Source organism: Cydia amplana, chromosome Z, assembly GCF_948474715.1.
Source record: "Cydia amplana chromosome Z, ilCydAmpl1.1, whole genome shotgun sequence".
In the NCBI taxonomy this organism is placed as follows: domain Eukaryota; kingdom Metazoa; phylum Arthropoda; class Insecta; order Lepidoptera; family Tortricidae; genus Cydia; species Cydia amplana.
Window position 1 is genome coordinate 18853473 of NC_086096.1, and position 27708 is coordinate 18881180.

The 27708-nt window shown below is 36.8% G+C and overlaps 1 protein-coding gene and 1 long non-coding RNA gene across 2 annotated transcripts in view; one reads left to right on the forward strand and one right to left on the reverse strand.

Annotated features, from left to right (window-relative positions):
• The window catches only part of LOC134660854 (uncharacterized), an 848341-nt gene that overhangs the window by 700424 nt on the left and 120209 nt on the right, over positions 1-27708 (reverse strand). The window lies entirely within an intron of this gene.
• LOC134660807 (uncharacterized) overlaps positions 11695-27708 on the forward strand; it is a 48029-nt gene continuing 32015 nt past the window's right edge. Inside the window, exon 1 of the mRNA XM_063516606.1 lies at positions 11695-12875. Within this exon, the coding sequence (XP_063372676.1) occupies positions 12113-12875 (763 nt within the window). The 5' untranslated portion in view covers positions 11695-12112. The remainder of the gene's footprint in view (positions 12876-27708) is intronic.

Sequence of the window (27708 nt, forward strand, 5' to 3'; positions counted from 1 at the left end):
TATTTCAAAGATCTTTCTTATAAGTATATACCTAAAGACCGTATCGTTAATTATGGATATAACTTTACTTGGCGTTTTTTCTGGTATTATATTTTTATTAAAAAATTACACATATAGTTTAATTAGTGCTTTAATAATATAAGTAACATTTCGTCCTGGGAGATCGACGTAAAGCATATATGGTTTGGACAATATTTACCTAATCCTCCCAAATAACAACAACGATTGTGGACAAATACTACAAGAAAATTTGCGGTTTGCGACCAAGACGAGATATCACACAAACAAAATCGTACTATGTAAACAGCAATTACACATGATTCGTAAAGTGAAACATCTGGGCATAGTCTAATCATTTCTTATAGTTGGAAAAAAAGTTTGGGATCTGTGCATGGTGGCCTTTTAGAGAATATGGCATATTACTCACGACAACCCCGACTTTGGTATACAATATAACCATCATGGAGCGTTTCTATCAACCTGCTCTAGCCATCCATGGTTCAACGGCATGAATGTCCGTTAGGCTTTGGATTTCGGTAGAATCTTTTAGCTGTTTCCCTCATTTCGCTTGCGTCAGAAATTGACGGGAATCCAAAATGTTGCATAAAAAGTCGTTTTCATGTAAAAATAAAAATTCACTACATTTATTCTGTGGATGTTCAATTGAGCATAATTAACCTTTTGTTTCTTTAAATCGTACCAAGGAATCGGTGAAATAGTCTCAAATTAAGCTCGATAGGCTTGTCCAAATTATATTTGCTAGACGGTATTGAAATCAAAATCATCATAAAGTCCCTAAAATAAAATAAATGTATAACCTTCTTATATCAGATGTGGCTTAAAAATACCCCCAGATTATACCTTAAGAACATAGTAATACAAAATAATACACACGTCAACAGTTAGACCGGGTTTTACCTGTATCCATAATTAACGATACGGTCCTTTATAGTTAAAATTTATTTGATTAAGTTCATCGATGAAATGAACCTGGCAAAACAAAATACTTATGTAGGTATATATAGTCAAATTGTAAACAGTTATTAAAAAAACTTCGTGGTGTCCTTTACTTGAATTTCAAGTTGAATAATCTGATTAACTTTGTCCTAAGTCCAAGGACTATCAACCATGTCCATTAATTAATATACATTTACATAGCTAAAAGCAATAAAACAGACCGGCTGGGAGTCTTTCTTGCGCGCCTTCGGATGACTTGGATTCTCGTTCGCGTCCCTCGCCTCTCGTCGCGTGGGTAATAGGTACCTACTTATAGAAACTTAAAGCAAAACGTCATGTCCTTCGTAACACGATAAAAGTGCTTGCTTTGGCTGGTAAACGTGATTTTGAGTGATAAAAATTTAATAACGTTCTTTTGGATCTAGCATTGCTTGATGTTATACTTACAGTAAATATTTTACTTGCGTTGGTGTGGTGAAAAAAATATAAAAAAGCGGCCAAGTGCGAGTCGGACTCGCCCATGAAGAGTTCCGTAATTTATGACGTATTAAAAAAAATTCTTACTAGATCTCGTTCAAACCAATTTTCGGTGGAAGTTTGCATGGTAATGTACAACATATATTTTTTTTAGTTTTATCATTCTCTTATTTTAGAAGTTACAGGGGGGGGGGGGACACACATTTTACCACTTTGGAAGTGTCTCTCACGCAAACTATTCAGTTTAGAGAAAAATTATATTAGAAACCACAATGTATCATTTTTGAAGACCTATCCATAGATACCCCACACGTGGGTTTGATGAAAAAAAATTTTTGAGTTTCAGTTCTAAGTATGGGGAAACCCCAAAATCTATTGCTTTTTTTCTATTTTTGTGTGAAAATCTTAATGCGGTTCACAGAATACATCTACTTACCAAGTTTCAACTTTCAACAGTATAGTTCTTATAGTTACGGAAAAAAGTGGCTGTGACATATGGACGGACAGACAGACAGACATACATGACGAATCCATAAGGGTTCCGTTTTTTGCCAGTTGGCTACGGAACCCTAATAACTCTGCTTTAAGAGTCCGCAGCAAGCTCGGTTCTCCATACAAACGTAGTTACACCCTCATTTTGAAACGACTAGCTAGAATCTAGCTAGATTGTTCTGAAACTTTGAACTTACAAAAGTATAATGTTAATGTACCTATGTATATCTACGCCTAGTCTAGTTCAAGTGATAAGTATACCGGTCTATGGATTGAAGTTTGGGTGGACAATGAGACTGGGTTATTGGAAAGATGTCGGACTCCAGCCATAACAATGTTAGGACTTAGGACACGTTATCGAGGTAGGTGGTGACTCGCCGCTAACTAGATGGGCCACTGAAACTGTCGTCGTAAAGACGATTATTATTGTTGTATCTCTTTAAAACTCACGGGTATATACATCCCGGTCATTTGATTGGCGTGCGTGGGGATACAGATCCAACACGTAGAGCCCTTTTGGAGAGCTTTAATGTCATGTAGAACACATATTATTATTATTACATACAAGTGTTAGTTGTATGTGTTACAACAACTAAGGGTTTAGGAAAGTTTTTTACCTATGTTATGTATATAAATAAATAGGTACCTGTACCCTGTACCTACTCAACTTTGCTCATAATCATACACAATACAACATACCAAATACCAAACATTGGCGTCTAGTGAAAAAGTATGTACAACAAATAGTAAGTAGGTATATTTAATTCCGACGATAATAGGCTAACATTGAGTACCTAAACATAGTGGGAAATATATATTCTCGTACTAATACTAAAGTACCTAATATTAAAAAACAATGTAAGGGAACCCGTACATTCTAAGACTCTTCTCTTTCCCCACAGTCTATGGATAACTATTTTTAAACTACATAATTGTAATTACTGCTACTCTCAATCTTTGACCTCGCAAATGTCAATTGTGAAGTCACTGAGAAAATATCAGTAATTACACCAGGTAAGTCGAACGTACACACATGTACACAGAGCGAAACACCTTTGTTCTTGGGTAGGTATATGTTTTCAAGCATGATTTTTACTTGAATATCATCAATTTCGCATCAATAGCGCACACGTCAACACGGTCGCAGTATACGGCCAGTTTGAATCGGAAACTGCAAAACGTCTGCAATGCACCTGTTTATTTTTGCATTCTGAAACGTTAGCATTAAAACTGTGAGTATACCTAAGTACACTCCGGACGCTAAAAAAGAGGTCGTGAACAGTGCTTTCAAGTAAGTACATGTGTGTACCTACTGTGCTACTGTATGAAAGCGCTTTGTGAGTAGATTAAAAATATAAATGGCTCAATAATCACGGATCGTGACTATTTTTTAGGATGATCCTATCGTTAAAAAAACTTGTAGGCATTGTCAAAGAGTTAAGAAAAGGAATTATATAGGATAATATTTTTAAAGCAGAGGGGATTTGCACGCGGTGGATGCACAACACACAAAACTCGAATGCTATATTATTACAATTATTTATATTTACATGTTAGTAAACAAATATTTTATTTGACAACGACCTATCTTGACACTTTTCTTTTTCAGCAGCTGTCTTCTAAATTCAAATATATTAGGCTAGGTCTTTTGACGCAAGCACCATAGAGGTTGCACCTTAACACCTTCTCTCGTTCAATAAACCTTGCTAATCAGCTGGTGAAGTCTTGGTCTAGCAAGCGGCTTGGTGAATATGTCTTCTAGCTGTAGCTCAGTGCTTATCCTCTGCACGTTTAAGCTTCCGTTTGATACTCGGAATAGTTAGTTCTCGGACAAAGAAATGGCGTATGCGTATTGTGCTTAGTTCTGCTATGAAACTCTGGGTTTTCAGCCTCATTGTCCACATACAATACTGGGAGGCCTTCAGTCTTCACTAAACTACTAAACTATAAGGCGAGTCAGCCAAACACTGTATCTTGCTTCCTCACTGGCTGCGACTATTTCAACCGCTGTAGTTGAAATTGCCACGCTTGGCTGCCTCTGACTAAGCCATGACATTGACACATTCACCACCAGCATAAAGGCTTAGAACGCCAGATGTCGATCTTCCAGTTGTAGTGTCTCCAGTTCTCCACCATGATCGGCGTCAGCGTCACTATAGCATTCTGTTTGACCCATTTTATAGTTCTTCTTGTAAATAATGCCCATATCTGGAGCATACTTTAGATAGCGTAGTATTCGTTTCAATCGAACGCAATCTTGTTGTGTTGGTTTTTCAAGACTTCTAGACTTTTTTTTGTTGGTTTTACAGCGTACCCACCAGCCAGCCAGCGTAGCGTAGCCACCTTTCACAGTTTCGAATGCCGGCGTCTCCATAACAAGGCCATATCCACTGTGATTAGATTTATCAACTACTTGTTCGAAAATCGCGGGAACATCTTACATGCTTTTAAATCTATATAACAATCATGACATACAAACAAATAGCGTCATGTTAAAAAAGGGCTCCACTCAGCATGATCTTGCTGTAAATTTTACTGCAACGCTGGTTTTTTGTCAGACCCCATTTGTAAAATAAGCCTTCCAGCCGCCTCGGCTTGGATTTGGCCTATGAGATTTGCGCTGGTTCAATAGCCGTCAGCCACTCGGACAGATCAACACACGTTTCTTGTGAAGGATGCAAAACAAAAAATATAAAAACAAATAAATAAAGACCCTACACTCACCCCCGCCCGATGATGCAGATCAATTTTACAGATCCGCGTTGGCGTCTTGACTTTTGAGACCGTCTTCAAAAACCGCCTTATATACTCCGCTCCACAGGTGTGACATAATGGTATTAAAAACGAAACACCATTAATAAAAAAACATTAAGTAAAAGAGGAAAATAAAATATGTGACGGAACGCATCGCGGAAGTGCAAGTTATAGAAATATATGTGTAGGCTATACCTACCTCCTGTGTATGTAACTAGTTGTAAATATACTTATTTAGTTTTGACTTTGAGTTTTGTTCCCGAAAAACGAGGAGTTTCGAGGTAGGGCACACATAGGTTTTCTATTTTATAGCGAAGTAACCCATGTTAGCGTAAATAGCGAAAACATTAGATTGTTTGTTGTGCCGTGTAGGTACCTAATGATATAAATGATGGTATATTTGCGGAATAATAACACTTTACGTAGGTAATAAAGATCACGACACGTCGGTTGCTATTATAATCAGAATAAACGCGTCTGAGCCCTTAGTGTTTATTTTATGTAAGGTATGTTGCGATAATTGCGGATTGGGGTTAAGTGCGGATACGGATAATTCAGCTAAATTTAAATCTAAGAGTTATTGTCGATTGAAAGCCACACCTTCTAAAGCTATTTTATTGCCTTCCATATAACACTTATTAATTTTATCTAACGATTAAATATTTAAAGACTTAGCGCTATTAAGAGTAGGTACCTAACCTGAGATCCGCACTTCTCTAGAGTCGTGTTTGGGATGTTCGCAATTTGTCCGGCGTTTTTAATAGTACTACCTATTTTTGACTTAATACGTGTTTTATCTATATATATATATATAAACGTGAAAGACCTGACTGACTGACTTAAATCAACGCACAGCCCAAACCGCTGGGACTAGAAAGTCCAAATTTGGCAAGTAGGTTCCTTATAAGGTCTAGGAGTCCACTAAGAAAGGATTTTTCAAAATTCATCCCCTAAGGGGTGAAATGGGGGTCCAAAGTTTGTATGGGGAAAATATACTAATCCACAGGTACGAAGTCGCGGGCAACAGATAGTATACTTATATGCTGGTCTTACAAATAATGGCTGGATTTGGACTTACAGTTTAATCCGCACTTTTCCGTTAGGGATAAGTGCGGACTAAATGGATCCGCACTTCACCCGTTTAAAAATGTATGGGAGAAAGGATTGGTTCTCAATCAGTTTATTTTACAGCCTTTTTTATACTTTCATTTACCTTTTTCCTGTCTGGGTATAATAAAATCTTGTAATCATTGTAATAGATCTTGTAACTAAAGTTCGAGTAGCTCAATTAAATACTGGGTTCAATCAATCTGGGTTCGCTCAGACTCGGACACTACCACCGCATGACCAACCCCGTGTTTACGAGAGTATTAAGTATATAGGAAACGATTCTATATAATTACACAGTCTATTGAGCTTATAAACGATACTTTGTGGACCACTGCGTGTCACGCCCTCTGTCGTGGGGAATTAGAAAACGGCTTTCCTTTCTAATTCTAACTGCTGACATATGTAAAACGCATTGGTAACTACCTACCAATCAATAACAGCTGACAGATGCACCTACGAGTATATGAATATCTCACATACTTATACTTCATATTTATTCACTATTAAATATATACCCAGTTATTTTCTCAAAAAAATTCAATTTATAAAATTACACAATCTTAAGGAACCTCGCTTTAAATAAGCACCAAAAGTTATTAAAGCTCTAATTAATTTTATTTATAGTAAGTACTTAGTTTAAATTATGTACATACAACTACATAGGTACACTGCTTTATCTACACACATATTATAAACTTTTTATGATATTGTCACTAACCTCATATTACAACCGACATTGGGGCACTTTGCTCTCTGGCGGAAATCGCGAATATGATTTTACACGATTTTTTTGACTTACAAACTAAATAAAAGACAAACGGTACCTACGTCAAATGGCGGCAAATGAAAACTTTTTTCACGCACGTCACGCATCCGTAGTTTTTGTAATTTAATTCAGAGACAATATCGTACGATACCAACTAACATGCGAGATTTTTCAAAATTGTATGCAATTGACATTTCATTTCGAATAAAACGTCATCTCGACTAATGAATAGGGATCAAATCAAATTGTTTTTTTTTTCTGAGATGTTCGAAATTTGGATGTCATTCATTACCAAATCGATTTTGATATAGTAATGAAACTATAGTTTGTCAAAGGACTGTCTCATTTCAAACATAGATAGAGAGAATCGTACTATCTTTGCCTTACACTAGTACTAGCACCCAAAAGAAAAGGATGAGTATAGTTTTCCTGGTTCTTACTGACTGTAAATTGGTTTGACTAACTATATTACAACATTTTCACAGATAAGAAATTTGCTGTAACAATACGAATTTTGAAGGCATCATAGAGGGTTTTTGATACGTGTAGATAAAAATATTTACTTATATACATCGAACATGGAATATTTCCGAATAAATTTAAAACTGCCATAGTTTGACCGGGGTGCCGTTCAATTTTAATACAAACATTTTGCATAATTACATTTAACTACTTTTAAAACTCATAATAAACATAATGTATAGAAACAAAATCCATAATATTATTCGTTATAATAATTAAATGACAGAATGTTATATAATCATAAAAACGTTGTTTATAACGATAATTAGGAATAATTTGACTTGTTATAACATACAGTTAGTACTATGATTAAAATGTAGAACTATATTTTAACGAATGATCGGGTGACATCATATTATAATATTTATAATATAATATGACATAAATTATAAAACAACTTACATATTCTACCTTAAGGCAGGTCGCCTGCGACCCTACAGCGCGCGAGCCGAGCGAGCGAAGCGAGCGTGCCGCGGCAGCGGCCGGCGAAGCGCCAGAACCGACTTATTTTTAACCGACTTCAATTTCATAGAAGGAGGAGGTTCTGTATTCGGGTTAGGCTATTTTTTTTTATGTACGTTCACCGATTACTCCGACATCCGTGGTCCGATTTGAGTAATTCTTTTTTTGTTTGAAAGGAGCTACCTCCAAGTTGGTCCCATATTAATTTGGTTCTGTTCTGATGATGGGATCCATGAGGAATTGAGGGAACTACTCAATTTTTAAAGGCACATGCATGGTGATTTGGATGTTTTCTTAAGCAACTCGAGCATTTTCTCCCGAAAACCACCAATTTGATGAAGTAGACCTGATGATGATGATCGTTTTGATGATAATGATGATGATTTTTAAAAATTTTAATGTTCAGCCGGATTAATGTTCAGCGATTAATCCGGCACCTGTGATCCGATTTGAGTAATTCTTTTTTTGTTTGGAAGAAGTTACCTCCAAGGTGTTTCCGTATTATTTTTGGTTCTGGTCTGATGATGGAATCCATGAGGAATTGAGGGAACTCCTCAATTTTTAAAGGCACGTGTAAAGTGATTTCGGTGTTTCCTAAAGTAACTCGAGCATTTGCTTCGGAAAACCACCAATTTGATTTAGTGCGACTGTAGCCTTACCATGAGTTCGACACTACCCCTGATCAGTAGCCATATGACAAGTTTGGCATTGACATATTCGCTATTAACGTCTTCGTAACTTACTTTTTATGCATCTCGCTCGCACTAATATGCCAGTACGAGCGAGATGCAAAGAAAGTAAGTTACACACACGCTAGCGAATATATTAATGTCAAACTCGTGGTAAGCTGGTAAGGCTACTGATCGGGGGTTAGGGTTAGGGATTAAGGGGTCGGGGACTGGCGGTTGAAGGGCTGTTGCTTCAGGGTCGAGGGGTTCCTGGATCACTGGTTGATGCGCTGTGAGGTTGAGTGATCGGGGGGGTTGAGGAATTGGGTCAGTGGCGGGGCGGAGGATGGATTTAGTGTAGTGATAGTGACAGGAATTATAATTTCCCAGACGGACTCGAGTAAATTCCTGATTACATATTTATTAAAGTAATAGGTACACGAATTTAATGTTAAACGTGATCTCGTTTTTCATTCATGCGTCGCGCTCTTAACAATGCGTTAAAACTAAAAATTGAACGATAAAAACTTTTTACAAAAAAAGAAAACCGACTTCAAAAAGGATGAAATAAAATATTATCCTTTTTGAAGTCTATGCGTTACCAACTGATATGTTTGAAGTCGGTGCCAAGCCAAGTAGTAACAATACCAGTCAAAAATAATCAGCTTTATGGCTATAAATCCCGTTAGAACTGTACTAGTAATAACTATTGTAAATATGCAAGTAATTCTGTCTGCCTCTTTGTCGCCTTTTCATGGCTAAACAACTGAACTGCTTTAGGTGAAAATTGGCAAAAAGGTAAATTCCTTGAATTGTTTTATATTTTGAATTGTAGTCCTCTGGATAAGGGACGGGAAACAACTCAGTCCCAATCCCACACATTTGTAAGAAATGTTCTTTAAAAATAACGACGGCAAAAAAATGCATTGGATTTACACTATGTGCCGACAAATATGGTACGGACTGCGCCAAGAAGGTTTGATCGTGTGTTCTTAGGTACAGTCGACGTTAAAGATATGTTTACACTTTTGCACCTTACTCCTTTGTAATAAGGCGAAAAGTGTAAACATATTTTTAACGTCAACTGTACCTACAGAAAGTACGTTCATTGTCGTCGTGTAAGACAATCCAACGTACATCCTTATTGAATCGCACCAAAATCATGGTATGCAACAAAATTTGGCTTGGCACCGACTTCAAACATATCAGTTGGTAACGCATAGACTTCAAAAAGGATAATATTTTATTTCATCCTTTTTGAAGTCGGTTTTCTTTTTTTGTAAAAAGTTTTTTATAATAGTACACATTTTATTACCCTTTCGATCATGAGAGGAGGCCTGTGCCCAGCAGTGGGGCGTTTATATTTTGCTTATCAATAGAGCTCGGCGGGGGTGAGCTATTTTCCTTATAATATGACGTAAGACTTGTCAAATTATAAGGTAAAGGTAAGCCGAGCTCTGCTTATCAATTTCAGTAGGCGTTTATAATTCTATGAACATTATATCGTTATGAGCATTAAATAGTATACAAAGTGATCATTATACTGATTGCCTGTTATGCAAATACATTACTATTCTTTTTCTTATTCATTTTGTTTTTATACAAAATAATCATTTCTGCTTTCAAAATAATGCAATTCGAATTATGAAAAATGAAAATTCGAAAATAGTTGTTATTAAAAACATTACACACTCGTTTGACCGTAATTTACAGTAGGTAATTACATTATTATTAAGAAAACCCTATTTTACAAACACGTACAGCTTGGCAAAAAAGAGTAGTAATTAAAAAGTGAAAACACTTGTAGTGTCGTCCCGTTTTCTTATATGAATTAGTTTGAAAAGGATGGACCATCTGACTTCAAAAGTACTAGTCCAAAGAAATTTAAAAGGTTATTGCGCAAATTTCTTTTGGAAAAATGTTATTATAATGTTCAAGACTTTTTATGTGATAGCAGTATGTACTTAATGAGATAGTGACATTTAAATTATTACATAATTATTCCTAAATTTAATTGAATATTAAACTGACATTGTAAGTTTTTATTACTAGTTGTAGGTTGGTATATTATGTTAAGGTCAGTTGACATTTATATTTATTAAATTTATTTTTTCCAGTTTATAAGTTATATTTTAATTGTAAATAATTGTATTACTTAGCTATATTTTAAATATCGTAAGCCGGAAAGGTACATCATAGCTGCTGCATTGAAAAAACACCCTAACACCTGTACTAATGTATTTACACCGATGACACTACAATGTTGCCACTTTTTAATTTCTACTCTTTTTTGCCAAGCTGTACCTACAGTAAAGACCACATGCACATGATTTGAAATTGTTATACCTTATTCTTCATGTTCTGTTAAATAGTTACAGTATTCAGAAGTATTAACTTGGAAGCATAACATTTTTGACAACCACTGATGTAGGTATTTACCCAAACAAGAAAAGAAATAATTTTGCCAGTTCAAGTCAAGACGCATTTAGCATTGATTTTCCGCTAAGAAACTCAATTTGCATATTAATATACCTATGTATATTAATCGGTTATGCCTTCTGCGTGACCTTGGTTGATGTGAAATCATTATATTTACCTACTTACGTGGTGCCAATCACTGGCAAAATATTAACCGACGTATAATCGTTTCGAAACAGTACGGTGGAGTCACATATGTCGAGTGTTTCAAAAAATAAGTAAATGCTGTATGATAAGTAAATTAATTGACTTTTAAATTATGATTTTGAATGATAAATATAATTATTATTTTCCTTGTGTTGGTGTGGTGAACAATTTTGTGTTTCACTCGGTCGCATAATTTGTTAAACCCTCGTGCCTTTAAACCTTCGCAACGCTCAAGATTCTACTTCTTTTCCATTTGGAATCTTTCGCTTGCTCGGGTATCAAATAAGCACGAGCGGTTAAACAACAACTTTGCCCCCTTGTAATGTAAAACAATATCTATTTTCGCATTTCAAAGTTGGCAATTCCTATTTATCTGTCTATCATTTTATTGTTGGTCCCATCCGAAGTAATGGTACCTAGGCGAATAATTAGATACGTAAGTAACGAAGCAATATTTTCACCTCTTAATTATAAATAGTTTTGTCGAAGGCTAAGCTTACTTAAAAAAACATGTTAAATTGCACGGAGTAAAGCCACAAACAGACAGACAGACAGACAGTCAGACGGACATGATGATAGATGATACGTAACGTAACCCTAAAAACAATATCAAATGTTTAGGTAAATAGCTAACATTATACTCATAATGATCCTATTTGTTATTGTATTTAGTATTTACCTATTTGTTAAGTTAAAGTTTGTTGCGTATTGTTACAGGTCACCGTCGCTGACATTGCGATGGCAACTTGGATTATCATGATATATAAAATGGAAGCTCAGACGGTACCGGTGTGTTGAAGCACTGCGCCCGCGCCCGCCCGCTCCGCGCCGCCGCCGCCCGGGCCTCCCGCGCCCGCGACGACGCATTCCGTCGCTGTCCACCGCGACCGCCGCTCGTGTCGCGGTTGTCGCCGCTTCTGCTCTAGCGGACGAACAAAATAATAGTGACTTTTCAATAGTGCTGCAATCCTAAACACCGGTTGTGTCAAATGAAATTTCGCAAAACTGTTTCCCCTAAATCTGAATGTTACATTTGTTAGTGTATTTAGTAAGCAGACAAGTGCATTGAGTAAGTGTGGAGAGGGCTGCATTCCAAACCGGTGTCGTTCTTTAACAGGCAAGGTTGGTAACTCTCTGCCTATGTTTTGAAGTTATTGGACGACGCATAAGCGACGCTTACGCTTTTCTATGAACTGAAATCGTGTGAACAGTGGTAAATGAGGTCTCCATTCAGAATGTAATAAAACGTTGCAAAAAGTGAATCTATTCAAGAGGAAAAATGGCTGGTGGCGCACTGAGTGAAAACGACCGCCATTGCCTAGAAACTGGAGTAAAAAGTCAATCTGAGTGTTTGCAAGATACAGAAAAACAAAGTGAATGCAAATCTAATGGACTGCGCGTCCGTTTCCTAGATGAAGAAGGCAAAACGGAGAGGACAGTCAGCGCCGATGAAACCGACGCTGTCGTGTCGCGTGTCAAGAAAATACACATTCTCAAGAACAGGAGTTCGAGCGAAACTAGCATTCTCCTAAGAAACCCGTCTTTGATGAAGAGACGGTCGACTGCCGAGCGACGGCTTAGCGATGGCCAAACTGGAAATCTTAATAATAATTCGCTCTCCGAAAACCTCAACGGCCGTGTAAAGGCCCGAAACAAAGACACCGAAAAAATTGATAAGACTGAGCAGGCAGGTGATCAAACCAAAGATATTATTGGCCAGACCTTTAAGAAAAACAGCAATGTATACAGCGTAAACCAAGCAAAGACCTTAACACCGGAAAAGAAAAAATCTTTGCCGATACTTATGCCTAAATTAAAGGGTCATAAGTTACACGATACCTCTTCAGAAAAGTCGACTCTGCCAGCCGAAGGCTCCTTCGCTGAAAGTCACTCGGCTAAGGATTTCACGTCTCGCACTATCGGTCGCATATCCAAGGGCATCGGGCGGCTGCTGCGCCGCACCAACAGCGTTCGCATCAGCGAACCCGACCCCACCTACAAGGTGGCTTACCTCGGCAACGTCCTCACCGGCTGGGCTAGAGGTAAGCTTCCTTCTTGTTTCCGTAATACTAATTGCTAAATACTAGGCACTTTTACAAATATAACATCAAGCACACCGGTAACAGACCGTTGTTTGTACTTACTTGTAAACTATACTAAGTATTCCAACCAGAAAATAAAAAAAATATTATGTTCTATGTGGGACTGGCGATTGATATGATAACTACATTACTTAGTGCCCTTACCTCACTACAAAACCTAGAACGGTCCACACTGCACGGCAATAGCAGAGTACCTAATGTATTGAAATTGTATTGTATGCAGCAGTCGCTTTTTAGTCCTAGCGGGACACCCCGAAATTCAGTAAAATGCTGCAAATGGTCTTAAAAGTATGAAAATGGGTACAATAGCGATGTTGACATGAATCGCGAATATATAGCATGTTATGTTTTTACCATAGCAGGGAATATTAGAATGCGGAAAATCATATTTTGAAAGTGTAAATATGCGTAATAAATTAATTAAAAATAATCAAAAGTATTTAAAATAATGCCCAGTATCACGTGACTGCAAACGCCAATCGGAGCGCGTGACGTCATAACATTTGAATCACCATAGACAAGTCGTCAAACCTGACCGTAATCCATACGACACCACCAAAGAGTTGTACCAAAACTGTATGTATTTTTTATTTCGACATTAGACATTTATTACGTACAAAAAATATTAAAACATGATACAAATTATATATTTGTTTGTTATTAAATAAAAATCTTTTTAATTATTTGGCTGAATGGAACTATCATTGCCACGTTGGCTGTGGAAAACAGAAAAAATAAAATTTAAAAAGTATAACCGGCGGCCGCTATTTGTACTCAAAATTTAGTTGTATTAAAATAATTCATCTTAAATTGTAATCGTAAGTGTTTTTGTGTGAAATCAATTAATTTTATTTTTTATGTATTGTATAGTGCGCAATTAACAATATCATTATATCATTCAAGTCAAAATTCGTAACTGCAACGTGTCATGTAACAAATATTTGTTTTATGCTCTAGGGTCTTGATTGTTGTTCTTTTACACATAGGCACTGCATAAAATATGCAAAACTTGTTATTCATTATTTTAGCTTATATATTTACCTACGTAATACTTATCTTTTAGAAAGAGAGATACATTAAATACTACAGCTTTTGAGCTACGCTATTAGGAGTGACATTTTGGCAGCAGTTTGTTTATTTTCGAGTTCGTGACGTCATCAAGATCACGTGACAGCTTGGAGCGTTTAGGCTCGAACTTTAAACACTGAACTAATTAAGCTCTATTTTTATTTAAAATTAATACATAAAAAAATTAATATATTTTTTTTTGTAATAATTACGTGTCTATCTATAAAATGAATACAGTTCTAAAAAATTTGCAACATCCCTATTGATCTTTAGGCCATTTTAATAAATTTGACCCGTAGAACCAAAAAAAAGCGGCCAAGTGCGAGTCGGACTCGCCCATGAAGGATTCCGTATTTAGGCGATTTATGACGTATAAAAAAAACTACTTACTAGATCTCGTTCAAACCAATTTTCGGTGGAAGTTTACATGGTAATGTACATCATATATTTTTTTTAGTTTTATCATTCTCTTATTTTAGAAGTTACAGGGGGGGGGGGACACACATTTTACCATTTTGGAAGTGTCTCTCGCGCAAACTATTCAGTTTAGAAAAAAATGATATTAGAAACCACAATATAATTTTTGGAGACCTATCCATAGATACCCCACACGTATGGGTTTGATGAAAAAAAAATTTTTGAGTTTCAGTTCGAAGTATGGGGAACCCCAAAAATTTATTGTTTTTTTTCTATTTTTGTGTGAAAATCTTAATGCGGTTTACAGAATACATCTACTTACCAAGTTTCAACAGTATAGTTCTTATAGTTTCGGAGAAAAGTGGCTGTGACATACGGACATCTATAAGGGTTCCGTTTTTTGCCATTTGGCTACGGAACCCTAAAAATGAGAGGAGTTACGAGTTCATACGTCATCTTTTTTGTATGGGATTTTTTTCTCGAAACCTATCGTGTGTGGTATCAAATGAAAGGGCTTTTTAAGCCGATCCTATAAATACGTATATCTTATTACATTTCAGTAACTTGTTTAAAAACAATAAAAATATTTACAAGTTTGGTTCCTCCAGTTACAAATGTTACATACCGTTCCAATTTTTTTTGTTAAAATATATGTACCCCAAATAATACCCAATATCCTCATATCTAATCTAACCCTATGAAAGCAATTTTAAAAATATTTCCATTTACTATTTTTTTCAATCAATTAATAAAAATTAAAATAAAACTAATTAAATTAAATATTTTCAAAACTGCTATATTGGCACATTCGTATTTAATGTTAAATACACCTGGTTTTTTCTTTAGTGAAAACAGTAAGAATTATCTGTGTATTTTATATTATTCGGTCAATTTCCTTCGTTGTTGTTTCAATGAAAAAACGCATGTTTCACTATGTTTTGATGACTCACTTAGTGATCCTCTTCCTGGGGATACGTACGATGCTTGCAATTATAAAAACTTTGACCTTTTTCACAGGTTTTAATCAACACATTTTATGTTAAAAATTTATGTTCTCCCGCTTAATAGGCACAATGTCTGTTGTGACACTTGTGTGACTTGTAACAGACGACAGATAACCCTACATGCCAAAAGTGTGCTTTTGATGGGCTTTCAATAACTAATATTACAATCACTTAATGTTGGTACACTGTATTAGCCATACTATTTTATTAACATACAAGAAAAACTCTGTGTTGACATAGACTAGATAAAATGTTTAGCCATTACGTTGTTAAGCCTGGAATAGTACTATATGGTATAAAAGGCTAATATCTAGCTCGGCGTTGAAAATATATAAAATTTACTATTACTGTTTCGTCCAGTATTATTGCAGTTTACCACACAATAGCTATCGTGACCCATTTTTATCGTAAGTATGATTATAAAGCTAAAATAACTGAGAAGTATGGGAATTGACAGAAACACGGTTACCAATCTTGTCATTATTGGCCACATCAAGCGCTGCGATCGTTTCGGCTTCCCCAACCACCCGCTTTGCACGGAGCGATAAAATACGAGGATATTAAGGGGCCCACTGATTAACAGTCCGCCGGACGATTGCGGCCTGTCAGTTGTTCGGAGCTGTCAACTTTTTGTTCTAACGGACAGGTCGATATCGTCCGGCGGACTGTTAATCAGTGGGCCCCTTTAGGTATGAAATGAGGTATATTTTCAAAAAAAATATGAACGGTATCGTTTTCTGATACAAAATAAAGATGACGTCATAACTTCTCTCCATTTTTGTTTTTGGTTCGACGAGTCAAATTGATTCAAATGACCTAGAGTAATTTTCATGCTTTTAACACAATTTTCAGCGATTTTTGGCGTACCGCTACCACAAAGACAAAGAGAACATATTTCTTGAGCAATATTAACAATAGGGATGATGATACATGTTGAATTTTATAAAAAATCTAGTAAAATAGACAGTAAATGAGCAATTTATCACAATATTAGGAGTTTTAGAGGAACCTCGACACGAGAGAAGAAGAATCACAATATTGTAGATATTAAAAAAATGGAAATAATACAAAAATACAGCGCCTGAAAGTTTCGAAATAAAGTTTTTTTAACTTTCGAAAACGAAGTAAGGATACCATTCGATTCCTCACATTTTATCCAAAAAAAGATTGTAAAGCAACTATATATACATAAACGCAATATTTCACCGACAAAAATGCAATTTTCTTGTTTTGTTCATACTTCAAGATACGCTCTCAGTGACCTTGACGTCACGTTCACATAGCGTTTTGTTCGGAGCGTTTCGTGAGTGAAGTACGACTGTCGGAGTTTGACTATCATTTCTGACTTGCTTTAATGCTGGTTGGAATGGGTCCCATATAGACATTTGATCCTAAAAACAAACCTGATCGATTGATACCATAAATAAAAATTTGTCATCTAGCCTATACTAGTTAATTCGGTAATAAGTACCTACCTATAAGAACGAAATTCTTAGCAAGATTAAATTATGACGTGATTAAATAGTTCAAGATAAGATTGCATAAAGCGCAGGATTTGAAGATCAAGGATAAATCTTGATTACGTCTTGGCACAGTTTACAGAAGCACAGTAACGTGGACCTTAATTATAGATTTATGGCGTTTTTGTTATGTTCTATGACAATTGGAAGGTTACAATGACGTGATGGTAGGGCCGATTAGGATTTTTTTGTTCAAAGGGTATATGTACCTACATACAATTGGTCATCGGACCACCACTGTTAGGTATACACTGTTGACAATTTTGTCATCAGTTCAGGATCCTGTAAAAATCAAAGGAATTTTCAATATTAGAATAGAATAGTAGTAGCTGTTGGCGAAGTCGGTTCCTTATTTGTGAAAGGTAAAATCTGTTACTGATGGTGGTAAGAGCATGAGAGGATTGAGAGAGGTAAATAAATAATTTATTTTCCCTGGGTCAACACATTTGACAATGAACCTGCATAGTACGACTCGTATACTTACTCCTATTGTAAAAATATCTTTAACAAGAATCAATGTAGCTGAAACCAAGGGGAACCCTGACTTTACATACCTAATTATGTAGGTATTAACAACGTTCCGTTATTGAAAACAGTTCAAAATGAAATAAAGGTAAAAAAATAAAATCAAATTCTAGTTAGGCTCGTACCTAAAGTGTCATTCTTTGGAACTTGCTAACTATGTAAACAAATCGCCATATTGAAATCATCATACAGAGACACTTTACAGGGTTTACAGGTATCTGCGTGATATAGAAATGTTCTATTCTCTCACCCGCTAGTTCCCGTGTTTGACAGAGCGTAAAGGCGCTTGCATTACAAAATAATTGTATGCCTCTCTGTTTAAGGCATCTTCTCCCTCACACTTTTTTTGTATCGCATTCCGAACATCATTGTTTGGTTTGCTCCCACGGACGGGTTTGGCGGTATATGTACACTCATGTACACACGAGTAGGCATGAATCTCCTCTATTTATCAGCTATAATAGTTTGCAATCAAAAATGATTGGTTTTGTTTTGAGTATGAGACGAGTGAGATACTCGTCATTCAAACTTCATCAATAGATGAAATATTTTATCAGACCTTCAAAATACATAGGTACATAATTTTACTTACATACATATAATTTGGAACAAATTAAATTATTATTTATTTAAAGGAATTGGTACTATTTATGTGTTTTTTCCGAACTAAGCTTAGCTTCTTATTATATGTTGGATATTGTTGTTATTACCTAATTAGTTTGTGATAAGGATGCTATAATGTGTTTGCAAGCTGACTTCTCCGCCGCCGGGTTCAGCTCAGCTCTTAACGTTTCGCATATTGCTGACCTAGTATTCTATTGATCGCCTCGTTATCTGCGTTATAAACTGCCAACGCGTATTAAAATATAAGATAGGAAACGATTAGATATAAGGGAGGCGCCCATCTTCATAATATTATCTTTCCTACCGGAAGCCTTTGAACTCTTTGAAGTCGTCACAGAAAATATATGAATATATTTTTCTTATCAAGTGTCTTTGAAGACGTTATATAATCAGTCTGTCAGTTTTGTATGTTGCCTGTAACTATTCCAAGTAATTGTAATTGTAAGTGTTAGTAAGCATTCATGAGGCAGTCTCGGCGCGGTCGAACGATTAGGTATGTTGCACCACGGCGATAACTACGCGACTAGCGGTTATCTGCGCCGGGACTCGGGTTGTTAACCCACATCCCACATACATATACTCCTCGCACCTGCTTCTACTCAAGAAATTTTGATTGGGTTGGGTGGGAAATGGTGATTTGATTAGGTCTACATAAGCTCGAGTTACCTATGCTATATTTTTACACCAAAAAGTACTTGTCTTACAAATTTTTCTTGATAAATTAAATTGTTTAAAAACGTCGATAAATGCCATATTTTATTAAGAATTAAAAAATCCGCGTGTTTTATAGATAACCAACTCCGAGCATCTGTTACACCACATCTATATATTCTATGAAAGCAACTTAATAATTTTAGGCATACTGTACATATTTGTACAAATTTGTCATGTGTATGGAGTGGAGAAGGAGACTATAATTTAATTTTTTTTGCTTATATGCTTTTATTCTTATGCATATATTATCTAATTTTAGAATAAAAACCCGCATGGTGCAGCATTGGCGATGGTTATTTATTCGCATATTGTTGACAAGTAAGCGAATTTACTACTCATATTTGCCTGCGAATGATGTTCCGCTGAATATGTAAATATTATGAAGTTTAGATACCTATAAACAGAGCTGTGACCTGGATTTTAACAAACTGTTGATGTGCCGTAATGCCTTAGCGAATTATGACTACCTATTCTTTTATTTTAAATCACATTGTCTTCCTTGTATAATTTTTTACATGCCTATTTACTTCATAGAGTAGAGTAGGTAGAGCAATAAAAACGGGATTATTTTGAAAGACATTGTTTCTAAATATTATTATTATAAGAATACCCGTTGTTGTCGTTACCAATTCTCACTTGAACTCTCTGATTGAGTTGAAATTGGGTGTACTGTAAAGAGGGACGGACTAATTGGGAGGATGTTGAATGATTGAAGATAAACTTCGATATATTCTTTTAATAGATTTTAGGTAATTTTTCCGATTCCATTTTACGTTTATTTTGCACATAAAATTAATCAACACACCGCTATTTAACTACTGCATGGGTGATAATGAGATTTATATAAAGAATGATATCACCCAGTATAAGTCTTCGAAACTGCGATTATTTCGTCCTCCTCTTCTTTTATTTCTTCGTTTCGTCGCTTAGCGTGCGATGAGATCGGGGTTCTTCTTAGCGTTTTTCTTTTACGCGATTCCGTTGCACCCGGGCAAAACGTGCTGGTGGATGGTTCTGTTACCATTGCACCCGGGCAAGACGTGCTGGTGGATGGTTCTAAAGCCTGTGCCGCCGCTGTACCAGTAGTGATTTTAGCCCGTTTATTTGGACTCTCATCACCTTCGTGTCGCCACTTGAGGTCTTGTGTGTCTGTTGGTCCAGCCCAGCTGCTGGACATGCTTCTGTAGGTGTAGCCAAATGTTCTTGAGACACTTGAGTTTCAGCATGTAATTGTCCTGCAGCTGGACATTTAGGAGCACCATTGCCCCCCCCCCCCCCCCGCACCTCCACCATGTAAAGAGGGACGGACTAATTGGGAGGATGTTGAAATTTTCCTAAGTTTTTGATTTCAGTAATATTTTTATAAATACTCTTTGAATATCGCTTGAATTCACCCCTCTAACGTGCAAACTACGTGTCCCAAAATGTTTACGAACCAGTAGTATACCAGGTTGTTTGGTGCCTACACGCTTACACTAGGCCCGACATGATTTTGGCCAGTTCTTGTAACAATATCCAACGCGGCAACAACGCAGCGCGCGTGATGGGCACCTTTGCGTCGGGGGCAGCCCGGGACGGGTTTTAGTAGGTAGTTATTGTTTACATATTTGGATTGTCTTTATATTTAAGTTTCTATAATAAATTATAAACTGAAATAATAAAAGAGCAAATTAGATTCATAACAAAAGAGTAGCTTAAAAGATATCGCTTACCTACTTACAGTTCCTAATTGATTAAATGAATGTAATCTTTCGTAAAAGCACAAATAGAGTATTGGTGTGCAGTAAAGCGTGGAGTGCGAGTAGGTAAGTACCTAGTTTCTATTAGGTTCGCTTTCGGTTCGGGGCGGGCGTCCTTGCTTTGGTCGTTCCACATAGCATGACCGCAATCGATTCTACCAATAACGTAATAGAATACATACACTTAAATCTAGCTCATCTACGGGACTACGGGTGTAGTACGGGCATTTGAATACAAGGCGACTAATCCCTACTGATTATGCCATTTTATAATATCTAGTGATAATAAATATTAAATGATATACTATAAAGATATATACGGAAGCCTGAATCTGAAAGTATTTAATTAGTGTCGTGATTTAGTTAACAAGTGATAAGCTTCACTTGGTTATCTAATCAATCCCAAACTTTTTATAATCAGCGAATTCCCAATTTTTATGGCTCTGATCTATTCTGCAAGTTGTATTAAAAAAAAACATCGTAGAATCTCAGTAAAATCTGGCATCGGTCCGTAGCGAGGACAAGGATGTAATAGGTAAATAATATTAAGGTTTTGGAGGTAAGTATAAGTTATATAAAAATATACATAGAAAACAGCTGTTTCTCGCTTACTTATTGACACGTATGCTCCAGAGATAATGCGCATATCATATGATTATTAAGTAGGTATATTAATAATAATCACCGAAGTGTGTAAGCATAGCTAATCTGTGCTATTTGCGTTTATTTTGATATCACAAGGAGATCCCAGGCCACGCAACGTGCGAATGACGGTAACGCGTTGTAATCAACTAAAAGTATAAATAGATATATGTAATGTAATGTATACTGTACTTGGTTATTATTATTAATATGTTTCGGCTCTTGTAACTTATTATGAGATCCGATAGACATAATAAAAATCAACTTTGTAGATTTATGCTTGCACAATTTTATAATGATCAAAAAACATTGTTCAAAATCGTGTGATGTACGGAACCCTGGGAACACGAGTGCGGCTCGCACTTGGTCGGTTTTATGTATAGGTACATATTGTCATAGCAAAGTCGCTTTAAACTTAGCGTAGTCGGAGAATAAAATATGTTTTCTGTATAACATACAGTTCTGATTGATCCTCGGCGTCCCAGTTAAAGAGACACTCTACATAGTATAAAACAAATTCACTTCCCGCTGTCTGTCCCTATGTAGGCTTAATAGATCTTTAAAACTACGCAACGGATTTTGATGCGGTTTTTTTTTAATAGATAGAGTTATGCAAGAGGAAGGTTTATGTATAACTAGCTTTTGCCCGCGACTTCGTCTGCGTGGAGTTAGTAATTTGGGTGGCTTATTTTTACCCAATCTGCTTTTTAACGATTCCCCATACAAACTTCCACCCCCCTTTTCACTCCTTAAAGGGTGATTTTTGGGATAAAAACTACCCTATGTCCTTCCCCGGGACTCAAACTATCTCCATACCAAATGTCAACAAAATCGGTTCAGCGGTTATTGATTGCCCATACAAATTTCCACCCCCTTAAGGGGTGAGTTCTGAGATAAAAAGTATCCTATGTCCTTCCCCGAGACTCAAACTATCTTCATACCAAATTTCAACTAAATCGGTTCAGCGGTTTAAGCGTGAAGAGGTAACAGACAGACAGACACACTTTCGCATTTATAATATTAGTATTGATTTGTTTACCCGTGCGAAGCCGGGGCGGGTCGCTAGTTATGTCACAGGTTATGTATAATAGCAAAAAAGATGTAGTGGTTGTCGGATAAGAGCTAGGCTCGGCAACAAATGAGTATCAGACCGCCGCGCTCGCCGCCGGGAGTCGGAATCCGATCCCGTTACCCTAACGGCAGGGGCGCACGCCCACCATTAACTGCTTAATCGGTGTCTATCTCCTACCTTTGGACGTTACAAACTATAACGTCACAGAATCTTATACTTACCTACGTAAACAACATAGAAATTATGACATGGTGTAAATGCTGTGTAGAAATATAGTCTTAGAAGAATAAGTACCTACTTATATTAGAGTCAGACCAAGATAACTCTGCAGCGATTTTTATAGTACAGATACAGACGTGCAAATGTCATGATTTCATAGAAGTTCACTGTTTAAAATAACACACGTCTGTGTTATAAAATTCCTGCAGAATTATCTTGGTCAGATTTTTTATAACTTCATTGTATTATGTTGTTTTTGATTTTTCTTGCCCTTTGGTTTTGTTTCCATGGGTTTGTTTCCTTCGTCACTGGTGAGGCTCCTGAATCTCATGATATTGTATATAATCCGCCGTGTTATCGCTTCATCGTGGTTTTACAGTTCGCAGTATTCCTAAATAGATTTTTACTACATGTTTTCTAAATTTAAGTCTGTTTTGGTGTACTGACGAATGTACGTAATAACAACCACTCGTGACGTGCGATGCGTTTAGCGGGCTCTTGTTGTGGAGCCCCACCGCCGCCGCCGCCGCCGCCGCTGTGGCAAGGTCGTGGCCGGGAACATCTGTTACTCATCATTATATGTAAACATATGGAGTGCCTTTTTTGCTTGGTTTTAACAGGTATTCGCTCAATGGTTGGAGTACCAAGCGATTATTACAATTTTGTTACACATCAAAATGTAGTGTAGCTTAAACTTTTTACCACACCAGCTCGTAAAGGCACTCTTTATTCTTCAATAACTGATGGGAAATTTGCATTTTATCCGCAAGAGTGGGAAAGTAATTATGTAGATGCTAATTTTGAGTTGTTTACTCATTGTTGGCTGGTGGAATGAAACAGGGATGTTGCGGATGCAGATTTTTTGACATCCGCGGATGCGGATGCAGATATTTAAAGGCTCACATTCGCGGATGCGGATGTCAAGAAAACGTCAAATATTACATTTTTAGTATTTTTTTATAAAAATAAACGAAATGTTTAGTATTGGAGCAAGAATATAGGTGCGTTATATTTAATAAACAGTAACTTGGCCGACTTTACTGGATCTAGACGATTTCGTTATACGTATGACGAAATTACCTAGCACTTACGCCGCCGCTAAGACGTTCCTGTACCGACTTGTTCGACATCCGCATCCGCATAAGCTCCGTATCGATTTCATGCGGATGCGGATGCAGATGCGGATGTTGAAAATAATGCGGAAGTTCCGCGGTTGCGGATGCGGATGCGGATGTTCGCAACATCCCTGGAATGAAATAGCGTTTACTTGGATTTGATTTGTAATGTTTTATAGTTAAGTGTTTTCCTCGTATTGGTGTGGTGGAAAATTGTGTTTCACTCGGTAGCACAGTTTGTTTAATCCTTGTGCTTTGATACGCTCGCAACGCTCACGATTCTACTATAGGAAAAACTCGTGCTCATGGTTCAGTTTTGAAATCTTTCGCTTGCTCTATTGCTTGATATGTCAACACGCGGAGTTAAACAACAACTTTGCCCCGTTATACATTGTAATACAAATAACTAGGTACATATTATATAACTATCTATTTAATATGCTCGCATTTTTACTTTATTTCTCGAAGTTTAAAAGAAAAAAATAATATTCAAAATATTAAAGTACTATGTAGAGTATGGTGCCCAATACATTCTACGACTCTTCTATTTCCGCACAGACTCTACCAATAAAATTATAAGTATGTCGTTGAAAAAACAATTATGTCAAAGAACGCATGAAACTATCAATGATCATAAAATGCTGAGCATACAAATAATCAAATGCATTTATAAACGACCTCTGAGGCTGTCGGACACGACGGCCAATGCACTTAAATGTCCTCAAAATAAAGTATAAATTATTTTCTAATATCAATATTATCAATTTATCACACTGTGACTAGGTAGGTACTTAATATTGCTACGAGGGGCGTTCAAAATAATCTCGGTATTGATATCTTACGACCTCTTCTAAAATTTCTTTCGTTACTGGCCGCTAAGGTTTATTCATTGACATTAAAAAAAAGTATAATTCGAACCGAGATGGTCTTTTGTTTTTCTGCAATTGCTGAACAAACATGAACATCATGTGCGAATTGACAATGTTAACTAAATTAGAACATCGATGCGTGATAAAATTCTTGACAAAACAGGGTAAAAATCAAAAAACCATAAAAGAGGAAATGGATTGTGTTTACCGTGAGTCTGCTCCTTCTTTATCTACCATTCAAAAGTGGTCAAGCGAGTTTAAACGCGGAAGGGAGAGTATTGAAGATGACCCTAGACCTGGCCGGCCTGTAGTAGCTACTTCACAAGAAAATATTGATAAAGTGGAAAAACTTATATTGGAAGATGGTCGAGTGAAGGTAAAATCTATAGCACAAGTAACCAATCTCTCTATTGGTACCGTACATGATATTATACATGACCATCTTAATATGTCAAAAGTAAGTGCAAGATGGGTTCCGCGAATGCTGACTCGGCTTCAAAAAGACATGCGTGTAGCTTGTTGTTCCGATTTTATTGACCTGTGCGGTGAAAATCCTGATGAGGTGCTGCAAAGAATAGTTACTGGAGATGAAACCTGGGTTCATCATTATGACCCAGAGAGTAAACAAGAGTCCATGCAGTGGCACATTAAGGGTTCAGCTCATCCCAAGAAGTTCAAGGTCATCCCTTCAGCTGGCAAGGTCATGGCCACGATATTTTGGGATTGTGAAGGAGTATTACTAATCGATTATAAAGAAAAAGGTGTAAATATCACAGGACAGTACTACGCTAACATTCTACGTCAATTAAAGGATGTAATTAAAGAAAAGAGGCGAGGAAAGTTAACCAAAGGTATTCTGCTTCTGCATGACAACGCCCCCGTCCATACTGCTCATATTGCCAAGGCAGCTATTGTTGAATGTGGGTTTAAAACTGTTACTCACCCACCGTATAGTCCGGACTTAGCCCTCAGCGACTTCTTTTTGCTCCCCAATCTTAAAAAGGATCTGCGTGGAAATAAATTTTCTGACGATGAAGCATTGAAGGCGGCAGTGGAGGAGCATTTTTACACGAAAGATAAAAAAATATTTTTACGAGGGATTAAAAAAAATAATTGATCGATCTTTTAAGTGTATGAACATAGGGGGGGAGTATATTGAAAAATAAAAATATCAAACTTTTCGTACTTGTTTGTTTTCATTCTCATACCGAGAATATTTTGAATACCCCTCGTATAACGTCTCACCTCTCACCTCACCTATGTACACTTAAATTTTCGCGCGCTGCGCGGTGGCGCTTCGACTTGTCACCGGTGCCCTGGAGGCCAATTCAAACTTACATTGTGTTGGGTAAACGGCCCAACAATAGTTGAGGAGATTAATATATTTTTCACCTCAGCAGCTCGAACATGGGTACTTTGCTACTTAAAAACAGTGAGCAAAATCGCATTTTGCTCACTGAGTGAGACAAAATGAGCAAAATGCGATTTTGCTCACTGTTTTTAAGTAGCAAAGTACCCTTGTTCGAGCTGCTGAGGTGAAAACTTAATTGTTGGTATATCTTAAGAAAACATGAGTGAATAGAGGTAAGTGATGAAGAAGGAATACATTTTTCGGGTTCTCTAATATGTTCTCACTGCTGAGGTGAAAAGTTTTGTGAACTAAACGAGATCAAAGTTATTTACATCTCGTGCGCTTTTGAGTCCCTTACTACGCTCAAGATTCTAAATTAGATTCACGAGCGTAGCGAGTATAGAATCTTTCGCTTGCACGGGACTCCGTGCTCGGTTTACACATTTATAATATTGTTTCTAAATTTACCATTTTAAAAGATTTAGCAAGAGCAGGTATTTGTGCGATAGGGATGCGGTGGTGGCCGCGTGGATCTGACGTCCGACTTTCAAATCTGGAGGTCCCGGGTTCAAATCCTGGCTCGTACAAATGAATTTTTCAGAACTTTTACCTAGACAAGTTGACACTATTCCGTTTTGAGATCTAGGAATTTTGATAAAAGGGTATCATGAAATTAAGGCACAATGAAACCAAAGCAAAAGCACATCAGACAACAACAATGTTTTAAGTAAATATATTTAAGCTAAACACGCCTTCGTGAACTCGACTACGCTACGTCACCTAGGCAAACAGCTAAAAACTCGAATAATAAAACGCTGTCAACACTCAACTCCCGCGCTCAGCTATTTTAAATAAATCGTCGCGGTTCAATTTCCACACAAATGTTTATGCATATTTACGGCGTATTTGCAAAATATTCTTTGGCTATTACATAGTCGATAGGTTTATAGTCCATCGCGTTTATTAATTTTGCGAATACAAAAACACGTGCATGTTGTAAGTGCATATTGGCACACTGCGAATTAAGACACAAATGTCTATCACATTTTTGTAGGGAGGCGCTTATAACTTCAGCCAATCTAATGCCGATGCCGTATGATATCGGTAGTATTCAATCTTCATAGACTTCATACCCAACATCGGACACGGCACAAATGGTGTTAGATTGGCTGAAGTTATGCTTAACAAATAGATTCTAACTATTTTTAAATGTATAAAGGTCCTGTAAAAAAAAGTAACAACTACATCTCATACTTCTCTCCTTTCTTTTTAAGGAGCGACGACAATATTAAGTAATGATTATTGTATAAAATACTGTAAATAATTACAGAGTGGCCTGTGAGAAGTTGGCCACGGTAGAAAGTCACCGTGCGCCCAAACGAGGCCACGTGACCGGCGCGGTGCGAGCGCGGTCGCGGGCGGGCGTGGTGGCGCGGGTGTTCCTTCTGATTCTGGTACCCGGGCTATTTACTACATAAATACAAATTATTATTGGCTATACGCGACGTGCGTAGTGGTAATAATAAAAAAAAATATGTTATCTTCGTTGTACACATTTTCATACGTTGTATAAAGTCATCAGTCGTGAAAATAGGCAATAATCCTGACAAGAGTAGAAATGGACCGAATATTCGGTAATTATTCGGTATTTGATATTTTTTAATGTTCGTATTCGGCCGAAGAGTTTTGAAATTGCTGAATATTTACCGAATAAACAATTTTTTTTAAAGTAGGTAACTGGAGCGATTTGTTTGGTAATTGACAATGTCACAAAATATATCATTATATTATCATTAAATTAAAGCAGTTAAATTGTAACAAGTATAATAATAATAATTCAGCCTTTATAAGTCCCACTGCTGGGCACAGGCCTCCTCTCACGCGCGAGAGGGCT